Here is a 13,738-nt window from a genome sequence, read left to right as displayed (position 1 = left end):
TCTCAGCCTCCTGACTAGCGAAGATGACAGGTAGGAGCCACTCCTGCCTGGTTTTCACCACTTCTTAAAAGCTTGCGAAAGAAGAAGGGGAGGGAGGGAGGGAGGGAAGGAAGGAAGACACAACTAGCAAGTGTCAGTGTGGACTCGAAGGGCATAATGCGCAGCAGGCAGTGATTTGGAAAAGCTGGCTCCTTGGACTTCCCAGGTAATTGAAGGCCACCTCTCTCCCCAGGGTGGGTTCACATCCCCTAGCTAGGTGATGCCTATGCTTCCATTGCCCTGCCTTGGGAAGGAAGCTGCTCAAGCCCTAACATGAAGCAAGCTTCCAATTTTGATAAAATGTATTTAAAGGAAGCCTCTTTCAGCCCAGATATATTGAAGGGTTGATTGACCTATCTGAGTCTGTCTCTAATGTAGATAGGGAAGCCTCTTCTTCCCAGGCCTGCAATGGTATTGGGAACAATCCATGGATCAAAGCCGGTGTTAGGATGATGGCCTGCCTACTGCTTAACACAAGGTGGTTTCTGAAAGGGGTGATGCTGGCTTCTAGAGTTGCTAGAAGGTTCCTTGTGAGGAGTTAATCATAGCTGATACATGTGAAAAAGGCTTCTCCCTCTCCAAGGGTTGTGTGGATGTCCTTGTCACTGATGTTCTAGATTATTCTTCTTCCTTACTGAGGAGGCTTTTTGCTGTGGCAGGAAGTTAGTGTTATCTCATCGAGATTCTGAGAAGTAGCTGAAGGATACAAGGAGCCGTATAACCTGGGGCTGCTTGGTTGGTGGTCATCTGAGGAAGAGCTAGGATTCTTTATTGACTGGGGATGCTTTTATAGTGCTGCATCAACATCAATGACCATTGTGGAAAGGTCCCACACTGAGAGACTTTACACCTATCACCTCTTCAGCCCTCCACATGGGGCTAATGCTTCTGGACTTCAGGCCCTGAGAGTTTACCCAGGAGGACAAAGAAAGTCTGAGGGAGGCTCTTCACTGACTATTGAGAAGGCAGAAATAAGGATGGGGTCATTCTGTTTTGTTTTTTTTTTTATTTAAAACATTCTGGGTTTTTTTAAACAGTGGTTTCTCTTCAGATCATATTAATCCTTTGCCTTTTACTAAGTTGTTCCTTGGTATCTGCAGATTTGTTTCAGAACTCTCACAGATCCAAATTCCACAGCTTCTCATGTGGCTTATAGAGAGAATGGTACTGTGTTTGTACTTATCCTCCCATATTTAAGTCATCTATAGATGACCTGTGATAATATGATGTAGATGCTATCCTGGTAGGTTGTTATACTACATTGTATAGGGAATAACAACCAAAAAATCTGTTCATATTCATTATAGATCCAGACTTTTTCCCAATGTTTTCCACCTGTAGTTGGTTGAATCTACAAATAAGGGTTTATGGATGTATAAGCCAGCTCTGTCTCTGTGGGATTTTTTGTGCTTTCTAGTGACATTTCATCTGGAAAGGCATCTGGAGGAAGGCAAGCTGTCTGCGCCCCTATGAGCCCCATGAAAAGGAAGGTGCTGTTAATTGTAGTTGTGGGCAGGGTGGCCACATGTGCGGTGGAGAAGTGATGGGAGGTGACCCATGCTTTGTGACCCTTTGCCACCTATCTGAGACTAAAGAGGCCATCTCCATGGTGATTCTGGGGAACCAGTGAGTAAATACTTATGTAGTACGGAGAACCTCACCTGGCTCATAGCAGTGGGCCTTCATCCTTCATGCTTAGCTAGCACTTTGATTAGTGCTTGGATGGAGTTGTCACTCAAGTTCTGGGGGCGGGAAATGAAATTTACTTTGCTACAAGATTCTAACAGGTCTTACAAGCCTAGACCATGTTCTTTAGGCTCAAGTGTCCTCTAAAGAGACTGTTTTGGGGTGCCATGGCACTGAATATGGGACCCAGGACACCAGAGATCTAATATTGCCAAGTACCTTCCTATACTTGGGACCACGTGATGGTCAAGAAACTGTGCAGCTGTCAGGCCACACAAGCCCAGGTGTAACCCAAAACAGCATAAGAAGAGGTGGCATTGAAGCAACAGGAGCACCTCATGAGTGCTATTTGTGTTGTACCATTTCTCGTGGCAACTTATACTCCTAACAGAGTCTTGCCAGCTCGTGTGAGCCTCAGTTTGGTACTAACAGGAGGTCCTCAGAGGTGACTTCTGTGTGCTTCTATCACCATGATCCATCTCTGATGTATTGAGCTGTATGCCAGATCTTTCTTACCAGTTCAAGCAGGCATCTGTGTTTGGGCACAGGCCTTGGAGGCAAGAGGCTTGAATGCTACCTGCAGTCAGTTGGAATTACTCCTTAGGTAGAGAAAATCATGTTTCACTCTCATGCATAGTCTTGAGAATAAGACACAACAAGAGCATATTTAGTGAGTACAGTGTGTGGACTTCTACATCCTTTAAACATATGCATATATTAAAGGGTCATTTCATGGTGGGACACACCTGTGGTACCTGGCCTTGAGCTTTTACTCAAGGAACTATTTGGATCCCCAGCTCTCTGGTCTGGCACCATTTGAAGTTGTTTCAGCAGGATAAATGGCCACAACTTGCAGGGTAACCTGAGCTTCATGAGAGGGTACTGAGCTCATTGAGGGCCAAGCTATTGTCCTGAGGCAGAGTTGAGTCAGTAGGGCCATCTGCTCAGTCACAGGTGAAGCCTAGCTTATTATGGTATAGGAACGTTGCAGAATCTCTGAATTTTTCAGTAGATTAAATATTCATGAGTTCCAAGGCTTTGATTTCCTCAACTTGACTTAAGGAGACTTCTTTATTTATAGGTCATTCTTACCTTGCCCTAGAAGTGAGTTCATGTCCTGCATGCCTTAAAGAAGATAGAGTAATAGCCAGATGGTCCTGACGGAAAGGTAGGAACTGAAAGATGAGTGTGTTGGTGTCCCATGATTGACTTATCAGTTCATTTTTCCATGCTCACATATTTTGAATCATCTGGAAGGTGATGCAAAACTTAGAAAAGGAGGAGCCTGCTTAAGGGATACTGGTTACTGTGAGCAAGCAGACTACAGGCCCAGCATTTGTGATTCAGACCACAGAGTTCCAGGCCAGGTACCATCGCCGAAGAATCGGGGTTTTCAGGACAGGTAGGTTCTGGTTAGTGGTATAGTAAGATGCACGTGGAGGCTTTCCAATGGGTTGTGTCCCTGGAATTGAGGTTTTATAGTAGTGGCTATTTGCTTCCTGGCTCTGTTTCTTGTAAGAAAGTCAGCAGAGTTTACTTATTGGGCCTCTTTGCAGCCTCAACTTCACATGTGTATTTGTGATAGAGATATCTGCCTGGATCCCATTCTTTTTCCCACACACCTTCTTACAGAATCTGTAGCAGGGCACTAAGGCAGACTTGAGCATCCCTCCAGATTGTGATCTTATTATCTCAGTTTGTTTTTTCTCTTTTCCATGTGTGGAAGTCGAAAAGATAGATCACCTCTGTGTTCTTCAGGGAAGAGCAGGTATCATGATTGAGTTAATGGACTGGTTCTAACTCACCAATTACAGTGTACCAGCCTCATATTGAGGTTTGGATTTGCAACATTTTCCTAGAGGATCATTTGCCTATTTAGAAACTAGACTGATGGTAAATCTGGATGTAAGCCTGGCAAATGTTGCCTAGAAACTGCCTAAGGAGAAGAGAGAACCCTACTTCCAGCTTCAGAAAGGATTAGACTTTCCAGGACCAGGGTGGCCTCAGCATTGCTCCTTCCCATCTTAGCTAGGAAGGAGGTTGTCTTATTGCCTGTTTATAATGCCTTGGTAGTGCTGGCCATTCACCACAGTGACCTTGTGCTCACTAGTAATGGAATGGAGTCATATGTCGCATCCCTTCACTTTACTTTCTAAGTTTACCCTCTTCCTGTCTGTACTGGTGACTCATTCTTTTCTTCTTGTTGTTGTTAGTCCCAAATGGAATTTAGCACAGGATGAATTTTACTTTTTTAATTGCTGTTATAAAGGTGATTTACAGAGGGGCTACCATGTCATATGAATTGAGTATTGTTACATATATAATGAGTACATTTCTTTTGAACAATATCACCCCTTCATTCTCTCCCTGTTTTTCCCTCCCATCCCCACCCACAAGTTATATAATTCATTTTACCAAAGTGTCTGTTGAGTACCACTGCTGCGTTTGTTCACCCTTTATCCTTCCATTGCTGTGACAACCTTACCCCCCGCCCCAAATTAAGACAAAAAGAAAAAAAACCTCTTTTTTCCATTTCCTAGAATTCACTTTGATCAATATTATTTTATATGGTCAGAGGTACAGAGGCATTGCGCCTTTGTTTCTCCCCAAAGAGTATTCTCTTTTGTTCTCACTGTGTGTAAATGCCTAGGATCCTGTATAATTTATCATGTCCTGGTATATTTTAGATATAGTTTCTGCATATTGGAAAAAAACATGTGCCATTGGTCTCTCTGAGCTTAGCTTCCCTCACTTAACATGATTTGTTCTAGGTCCATCCATTTCCCTGCAAATGACAAAATGTTATTCTTTCCAATGGTTGTGTATAATTCCATTGTACATAGATACCATATTTTTTGGATCCACTCATACATTTTTGGGCATCTGTGCTGTTTCCATAACTTGGCTATTGTGAATAGTACAGTAATGAGCATGGATGTACAAGTATCTTTACAGTGTCCTGGCTTGTGATGTTCTGTGTAGATACCCAGAAGTGGTATGGCTAGGTCATAGGGAAGAGCCTCCAGGTCACTGTCCAGAGTGGTCGTACTAGTTTACATTTCCACCAACAGTACAATAGGGTTCCTTTTTTACCACATTCTCACCAGTATTTGTTATTGTTCAAATTCACAATGTTGGCCAGTCTAACTGGGGTGAGATGAAATCTCAGGGTTATTTTGATTTGCATTTCCTTTATGGCCAGTGATTGCTCATATACTTTTTGTTTTGTGTTGCCATTCTTACCTCTTTTTCTGAGGAGTCTCTCCTTAGCTTCTTTGCTCATTTAATGATTAGTTGATTAGCTTTAGAAGGGGTTAATTTCTTGAGCGCCTTATATATTTTGGATATTGGGCCTTTGTCAGCTGTATTGCTGGTAAAGATCTCTCCCAGTTCATTAGCTTTTTAGTTTAGTAACTAAACAGAACATTTTATTTTGATGTAGTCCCATTTGTCAAGTCTCTCTCCTATCTTCTGTGCCCCTGGAACTCCTTTCAAAAAGTTTCTGCATCTAGCCTTGAGCTGAAGAGCTGAGGGACAGTGCTCAGGCCCAGAGTTCAGGCCCCACAACCGGACCAAAAAAAAAAAAGTTTCTGCCTATGTGGTGGCTCATTCTTAATGTGTGGCATGTCTTGTGCTAGTGGCTCTGGTTGGGGCAGTGCTGTTCTTGTTTCTTGTTCGCTTAGGATACCTTTGCCTTAGGGCCCATGTCTGGCTAGGTCTTAGGGTTTGCAAGCCAGAGAGTTTAGGGAACATTCTGACACTGCTGTAGTGTAGCAGAGCTGGAAAGAGTTAAAAGTGATATCCACACATGTACCTGTAGTCTGGGTAGCTCTGAGGATAGCTCATACTAGCAGAGTATGTGTCTTTTCCTCCTCTCATCCCCTACCTTTGTCTGGCTATTCCTAGAGGGAAGAGGTTGCATTGGAATATTGTTTCACAAATGCCATCTGGATCTGCTGCTAGATGGTGTCATGTTGGCCCCATGAGGGATTAGCTGTTTGAGATCCTCCCACCCCCTCCCACATGGTTTCCTCTCTGCTGCCTCAAGCAGGCACTTAGCACCTTGCAAGCAGGGCTGTATGCTAGATGGATGACAAAGGCCAATGCCCAGTGTATGTCATGAGAACACTGCCACTATCCTGCCCACCAGCCTTTTTGTCAACATTGTGGAATTTGGTCTTAGAGGAAATGGCTACTGGGTTCAAAAGAATTCTGAAACTACACACCAGAATCCCCCATGCCACATTCTCTTTCCATGACAGAAGAACAAGGTCCCAACTTGTGGTTATATTTGTGAGCTCACACATTAGAACCCAGGATCTATGGGCACACAGATGCCTCTCCTTCCTCCTCCCATCTCAGTCCTTTGTTTCCTAACATCTGGTATGAGGGTTAGAATCCCCTTGGTACTGGGTGTCCAGATCATTTGACTGACTGGGTTTAGGCTGACCTATGCTACTGTGAATAATCATTGATCATAGCCAAGCCACATGTAATATGTGACCACTTTCTGGCTATAGTAACTTAGAGGTTGAAACAGCCAGAAAGATGAGAATTAGGATCATCTGACCCTTCATAGAAAAGATTGGCTGGCCTCTGGCCTAAGACATTCTAGTCTGTGAAGGAACCAGATATTCAGGATACTAAGGACTTCAACACTTTTACTAAAATTGCACCAAGATAGAGACATGACAGCCTATTGTTGCCTGTAGACAGGGTGGAGAAGCACACAGTAGTCCAGCTAGCACAGGAAGCAGAGAAGGGAAGGGGAGGTCCCAGGAAAATGGATCCCAGGCTGAGCTGATGTCAAATCAACGTCAGGTCACTGCTGCCACCTTGCGGCCATCTCTCCTCTGTGAAGTGGCAGATGGTGTGGCTGTGTACTATGCTATGCTTGGTGAAAGTGCTCTCAGATGGAACAAAGCTCTTCTTCCTGCGGTGTCAGGCCTTGTGTACCTCCTTCCTGGCTCCACAGATCTACTCTTGTAATGGCACTTATACTGTTTAGCATTCAGCAAGTCACAGTTGAGTATCACTTTCCAGGGTAAGGCCGAAGATTATAGGTGCCACTTGGGGCAGCCATAGCGCCACAAGAAGTCACATTCCTTCATAGCTTGAACTTTCATGTGTGCGAGTGTTCATGTGTTCACATCAACCATTTTTTGGTGCAGCACCTGTGTTTGCATTTGTACAGATGTGGACCAGTATTCATGAGTACGTGTATGTCAGATCTGTAGCACTCTCATCTTTATTGTTTCCTTCAGTTGGCATTATAGGAACTAAGAAGCCAAGCCCAGTTTTCTGTACCCTTCAGCCACATGTAAAAGCCCTGCGAAGAGGAAGGTGGACAGCAGTGGGATACTCCCATATACCTTGCATCCCTACAGACTGTCAGGGCACTTCATAAATTTGACCTATGTTGGTTGACTGGATTGTGGGAAAATGTTAAGTAAGTCTTGGGGCTCTGATAGTGTCCTCTGTCTATGTGAAGCTGTCCCATGAGCCTCTCTCCAACATTATCTCCTTCTCATTAGATGGCATTAGAGATGGCAGAGGAGAGTTTAGGGGATATTGAGAAACTGGAGTGTTATGTTGCCTTATGTCTGATGCATCACCTTGCTTTTCCTTTTTCTTTCCTTTCTTCTACAGGCCATACAGAATCATAACTGGCTTTGGATGGCCAAGCAGTGAGAGTGGCTTCTCACCTGGCTAGCAAGTAGGTGTGAGTGCTTGGGGACCTTGTTGCTTGTCAGCTCCAAACAGACATGCCAGCCCTGTGGCTCTGAGCAGCATTGCTGCTGACACGCCTCCTCACATAGCTTCCTACTGTCCATGACTCTGCCATGCTGAAGGCCCATCACAGTTGAAGATGCGCAGCCCCATTGTGGGGCTGCTCACAGCCCTAATAGTCGTGTATTGGAAGGTTGTGGCATTTGCACCCAAACCACAAATTTCCTGGGAGCATGGAGGTGAGGACCATGACTGTGCAAATGCTGGTGGCATTAGGTTTGGGAGGTGCAGAATATATCAGGACATTGGGTAGATGGATGGACACCAAGCATTTGATCTGCCAGTTTCTTTCCACTTGGAGTTTGTGTGATCAGCTAGTCCATGCAGCTGTTCATAGAGATGCTTTGGTGACTGGAAATATTCTGTAAGATTTGCTGAGGCCCCTGATTTGGTTTCTGAATTGGGAATCCCTGAAGGGAAACTTCAGACTTAGTAATCCATAATGGCTGAGGTACTGCCAATAAAGGTGCTTACTTCATACAGGCAGTAAACTTAGTTTGTGACAGTTACGCATGTTTTCAGCTTGATAGTCTCACCTGTGGTTATTTTCTGTCCTGGTATCTGTGTTTTGGCCCTGGGGTCTCTGGCTTAGGGGATAGAAAAAGTATGCTAGGTGCTGAACAAGGGGCTAATTTTAGGATGGGCCCAAAGAGTCCCAGGACATTATGTCCCTTAGGGCCAGAATCTTTATGTTATGTGTACCTCCTACACTGGTACATTAGGGTAGTGAGATTTAGTCCCTGGTTTTTCCTTTTGTTTGTTGTTTTGCATTTGCATAGGTCACTGGGCATTTTCGGTGTGCTGCTGGGCACTCTGAGCAATGTTGGGATTTCAGTGAAATGCTATTCATGTTCTTAAGGGCATGAATTATATAACAAATTAAATATAGAACAATCGATTAAGCTATAGCTCTGAACAAGTAAGTCTCTGCTTTGGAGAACAGACATTTGGGGTTAGGCTTCCAGTGTGACACTGGTCATAAGTGGCATTTCAGACAGAGGGAACAACATGTGTAAGAAGTAACATGCAGTAAAGAGCTCGTGACACTTCCTGGACTCATAATTTTTCAACCAAATAGACACTTGGTTATAAATATATGGGAGCCAAGATTGATGACAAGGCAGTAGGAAAGATGAAATAACTTTTAAAAATAGTTCAGCTGGGCATGGTGACACACACTTTAAATTTAGCTATTGGAAGGTGGAGGTAAGAAAGTTGCAAGCAGCTACTTTGCATCAGAGCTATGAAACTTGGCACTTGTGTGAGAATTAAGTATGTTTCACAAATACAAAAAATACCATAAATGATTTTGTTCTTTCTAAACCTAATATCTGGATAACTAAGACACATAGATGAGATAGACAGGTAAATAAAAATGTCTGGCCTGGAAACTACTACTTGGAAATTACTGCATCGAGAGCTTGACAAGAAGGGTGGTCAGGTGTACAGCCTTGGATCTCAGACACAGAAGCTGCAGAGCCTGGCTGAGAGACGACTGCCCACTCACATTTGGCAGCTGCAATGCAGGACTGTTCTTGAGGTCTCCTGTGTCCCCGCCCTATACAACCTGTAGTTCATACTCACTCTAGCCAAGTGAGGCGCTCAGGATCTGTCCAGGCTTGAAAATGACTTTGTGGTTCTGCCTTCCCTTCCTGCCTGTAACATTTCCCTTTGCCTCCTACAGAAGTAGAGCTAGAGAGGTTTCATGAACCAGGCATCTATAACTACTCAGTCCTGTTGCTAAGCGAGGACCAGAATACGCTGTATGTAGGTGCCCAGGAGGCCATCTTCTCAGTGAGTGCACTGAACATCTCTAAGAAAAAGCATGAAGTAGCCCTCTTCCAGGAGCTGTACAGCCCTGCTACAGTATGAAGCCTCTTTCTCAAGAAACCCCTTCCTTCCCTGTCTTTATGCAATATCATCTTTGGGTGTTCACAGGAAACTCACAGAGCCCCTTAAGTGTGCGTGTGTAAGTGCTGGTATTGTGACTTCAACTCAGAGCCTGAGTACTGTTCCATGGCTTTTTTTGTTTAAAACTGGCATTCTACCATTTAAACTGTAACTCTACTTCTGGCTTTTTGTTGGTTAGTTAGAGGTAAGAGTCTCGTGGATTTTGCTACCCTTGAACTTTGCTCCTTAGATCTCAGTCTCCTGATTAGCTAGGAGTGAGTCACCAGCACCAGCATCTGGGTAAGTGCTCACCACTGAGCGGTACTGCCTTTTGCTCTGTACTGCTTTCTGTCCATTAGTGGCTTTGGAGAGTGGGCCCCTGATGCTCCTGATGCTACATCTAGGATACTTTAAGAATGGCACTGAGCTGACGTGCTATTAAAATTTTACCAGCTGCTGATGACACAAATGTCAGGAATTGTAATTATAGCATCCTTTGATGGAGTTGGCCAGAAGGCTCCTTTCAGTCAACACTTACTACTTGTAAGCATTAACATTCCTTACACCTATAAAGTGTACATTGATCAAATCTAGGTGTTTCTACCACACTCACTCTACCTTCCAGTAATCATGACTGTATTTCCAGGTTAATTGATTTTAGTTATTGCTCATGACAGAGAACATGCAGTACTTGTCCTTCTATGTCTGGTTGTTGAATTACACCATGATGCCAGCTCCTATAACTTTGACAAAGTAGCAAAATACAACTCACAAAAGCCCCCAGCTTTCTCTATACTAACAGTGAGGAGATAGAGTGGGACATTAGAAAAACAATTCTATTTGCAGTAGCCTAAAAAATAAAATTGCCTAGAATAAGCCTAACTCAGGAAGTAAAGGACCTCTACAATGAAAACTAAAACCTGTGAAGGACCTTACAATGAAAGCTAAAACCTTGAAGAAAGAAATTAAAGACATGAAGAAGTAGAAAGAGCTTCCATATTCCTGTGACCATACTGACAAAGGCAATTTACAAACTCAATGCAATACCCATCAAAATTCAAATATTATTCTTCACTGAGATAGAAGAAACAATCCAAAAAATTCATATGGAACCACAAAAGACCCCAAATCACAAAAGCAATACTGTGCAAAAAAGCAGTGCTGGAGGTACTCCAGATTTCTGACTTTACCACAGAATAATAGTTAGAAAAGTAGCTTGAAAATGTCACAAAAATAGGCCTAAAGACCAATGGAACACATTAAGAGACCCAGAAATAGTGGTTCTAAGAATGGCATCGAGCCATCTGCTATTTGACAAAGGCACCAGAAATTTATGTTGGAACTAAGCTTTTTAATCTCTCATTTGTTCCTCCCTCACAGGTATATTGGACGGTGTCAGAAGAGACAAAAGCAAAATGTGTAGAAAAGGGAAAGTCAAAAGATGTAAGTACTTTTGTCAGTTACAAAACCCCACAAGTGTTCCTTAGTTGTCTAATCTCACCAATGCTAAATGTGGCTAGACATGATACAGGGTTGAGTTGTCTCTGTACATTTTTTAGATTATCACAGAGTCTCAAGGAGCTCGTTCCTTTTTCCGATGATGGGGATGGGCACTCTTACAGCAGGTACACAAGGGACACTCAAGGAATGTAGTCCAATATGAACTGGATTTATCATAATTCCTGGGATTTGACTGGAAAAAAGCAATGATTTCTGATATCTGTTTGTATATAGTATAAAATTTAGGATGCCTGGTGCTCCCTATAGCCTGAAGCCTGGGCCTTACAAGGAAGGATATGGGAATGTTGGGAAGGAGCCCCTAGGCTCTTCAGCATGGTGACACTCAGGGACCACTAGGATAGTGTTCCTTCCCTCAGGAGCACTACTATTCATTGAAGCACTGCATCATTACCCACCCCCCACCCCCCACCCCCACAGTGCCCCACAGGCATACAGGTTCTCTGAGGGATCCCAGTCATTCCTGATCATTGCATTCCTAACTGCTGAGTCACAGCTCATTTCAGCAGTTGTTAGCTAATCACAAAACAAATATTTTTTATACCTCTTTCCAAATTTTTTTTTCTGAACTTTTTCAGGATAGTGATGTGTTTTTACCAAAGCATTGACTCTTAACCCAGTGTTCCTGAGGAAATGAAAGGACAAGAGGCACTCTAATGAAAGAAATACACATTCCAGGTTCCTCAAGAGTGGAGCGAGGCCAAGTGCTGGTGGCTCACGTCTGTACACTCACTGCTCAGTAAACTGAGACCTAAGGATTTGGGTCTGAAGCCAGCCCAAAAGACTTAAAAGACTCTTATCACTAGTTAACCAATCAAAAGTTTGAAGTAGAAGTATGGCTTAAATGGTAGAGTACAGTCTGGAGGAAAGAAAACAAAGCTAAGCAAGAACATGAAGCCCTGAATTCAAGCCCCAGTACTGCCCCTGTCAAAGTACATACATAAAAATAGAATGGTACAAAAGGGTGACAGTCAGTATAAACTCTCCTGGTTTGAGATAATGTCATATTTCAACAATATGTTTCAAATACTGTTTACTCTCAAATAGTGAATGGGTTCCTGAATCATACCTTCATTTTTCTGCTGGGGCCTTTATGATATACCACTATGATGCCTCTTCACATTTAGCTTATTTCTTTAGCTAGGACCCGGCCCTGTAGAAACAAAATACTCTTTGTGGTTCTGTGTGTGAGGAGTGAACTATGGTGTCCTCTGGAAGGCAGAAGCACTTTCTGTGCAGTGTATGTTGATTTGGAAACAAAAGGAGTGATCTCTATTTATGAGAATATTGTAGTATTTCCAGTGCAGGTTGGGGTTAAGCTGTTGCTGTTTAAGCCAAGTTTTCACCACATAATACTTAGTGAGCAGACTGAAATTATGTTCCTTTTATTTGAAAAACTTGTGGACATCGCAAAGATAAAATTGTGAAGCTCAGCTTAAGATTTAGGTATACATAGGCTTGGCTGGGATATTAGACACTGTTCTACTGTGTGAAGAGGTCAGGAGGTGGGTTGAAGTGGCACAGTGGAACTTCACAATGTGGACATAGAAGGTGCATCAATAGCTAGCTGTTGCTGGTGTTTCTTCATAGACAGAATGCCTTAACTACATCCGGGTGCTGCAGCCCCTCAGTGCCAGCTCCCTCTACGTGTGTGGCACCAATGCATTCAAACCCATCTGTGACCACCTGGTAAGTCCACAGACTCTCTCCATTAGCAATCTTTCTCATGGCAGCCTGCACAGTGGCTAAAAGAGAGTAGAGGCCCATGAAGACGTCAAATAAACCACACCACAAAAACCACTAGGCTTTTCTCAGATTGTCCATGTGAGGGCTGGGGCAGCTTGTAAGTGGAAAGCCTGGCATAAGATGTGGCTTAGATGTCGCTGGCATAGAATGTGTCTTGAGGCAGGACTCAGAACCATATGACCCCTTTGAGCTTTGGTGTCCTGGCAAAGGGCATGGCTTGAAGCAGGGCTCAGGATACCAGGATCCTTGGCACCAGTTGAGGGACATTCTAAGAAGTATGCTATATCTTTTGTGGTGTGACCTGTGTGATCTGGCTGTGGTGTGGTCTGCTCTGGGTAGTATGTTTGCTTGGTCAGTGCATTGACAGGTCTTAGGATGTTACCATTCATTGTCTGACCTTGCCCATTTGAGTGGCTCTCCTAAGTACACACACTTGATCAATAGGGAAAAGTAAGGTACATTCCATCCTTCCAAGAGTCATATCCTTGATTGCTATGGCATCTGGTACCAACTATTCTGTTAAGGTAAGGAGAGGCCTTCTTCTCACTAACCATTAGATGGAGTGGAAAGGTTATTTAGACTGTTGCTTCTAATTCTTTCAGGACAGATCCTTGTTTTTTATTTTATTGTGGAAATACCGTACAGAGGGGTTACAATTACATGAGCAAGGTAATGAGTATATTTCTTATCAATCATTGTTGTCTCCTCCCTTGTTTCCCCTTACCATCCCTTCTCATCTCCCCCCCCCCCCCAGGACAGATACTTTTTATTAACGTAATCACAGGAGCAATTTGATAATAATCACCAACAAAAGTAGGATGGGCATGTGAGGACTGGAAATGAAACACATTTTGTAGTAAGCAACCTTGGATTGAATAAGTACTTGGCAAATATGAAACATGTTATATATTTCCTAATGTGCTAGGGATAGTTCCAGGGCCCCTGGTGGATGCTTGAAACCTCAGAGACTACCAAACCCTACATAGATGACCAAGAGGGCTAAGTAGCTAGATCATATAGCACAGGTATAAAGAACAAAGGGTTTATTTATGTTCTATACAGAGCAGAG

General features: G+C 43.4%; 1 protein-coding gene across 1 annotated transcript in view; it reads left to right on the top strand.

The window, feature by feature from the left end:
- The first annotated feature begins 23 nt into the window (after positions 1 to 23).
- Positions 24 to 13,738, top strand: part of LOC122113717 (semaphorin-4D-like) — a 39,524-nt gene continuing 25,809 nt past the window's right edge. Inside the window, 5 exon segments of the mRNA XM_042686796.1 lie at positions 24 to 30; positions 7,578 to 7,694; positions 9,200 to 9,345; positions 10,786 to 10,848; positions 12,514 to 12,612. Coding sequence (XP_042542730.1) covers positions 24 to 30; positions 7,578 to 7,694; positions 9,200 to 9,345; positions 10,786 to 10,848; positions 12,514 to 12,612 — 432 coding nt within the window.

This window comes from Dipodomys spectabilis, unplaced genomic scaffold (assembly GCF_019054845.1).
Source record: "Dipodomys spectabilis isolate Male_0828 unplaced genomic scaffold, ASM1905484v1 ptg000098l, whole genome shotgun sequence".
NCBI classification, from domain to species: domain Eukaryota; kingdom Metazoa; phylum Chordata; class Mammalia; order Rodentia; family Heteromyidae; genus Dipodomys; species Dipodomys spectabilis.
Note: the sequence above shows the minus strand (reverse complement) of the source record. Positions and strands in the feature narration are given on the sequence as shown.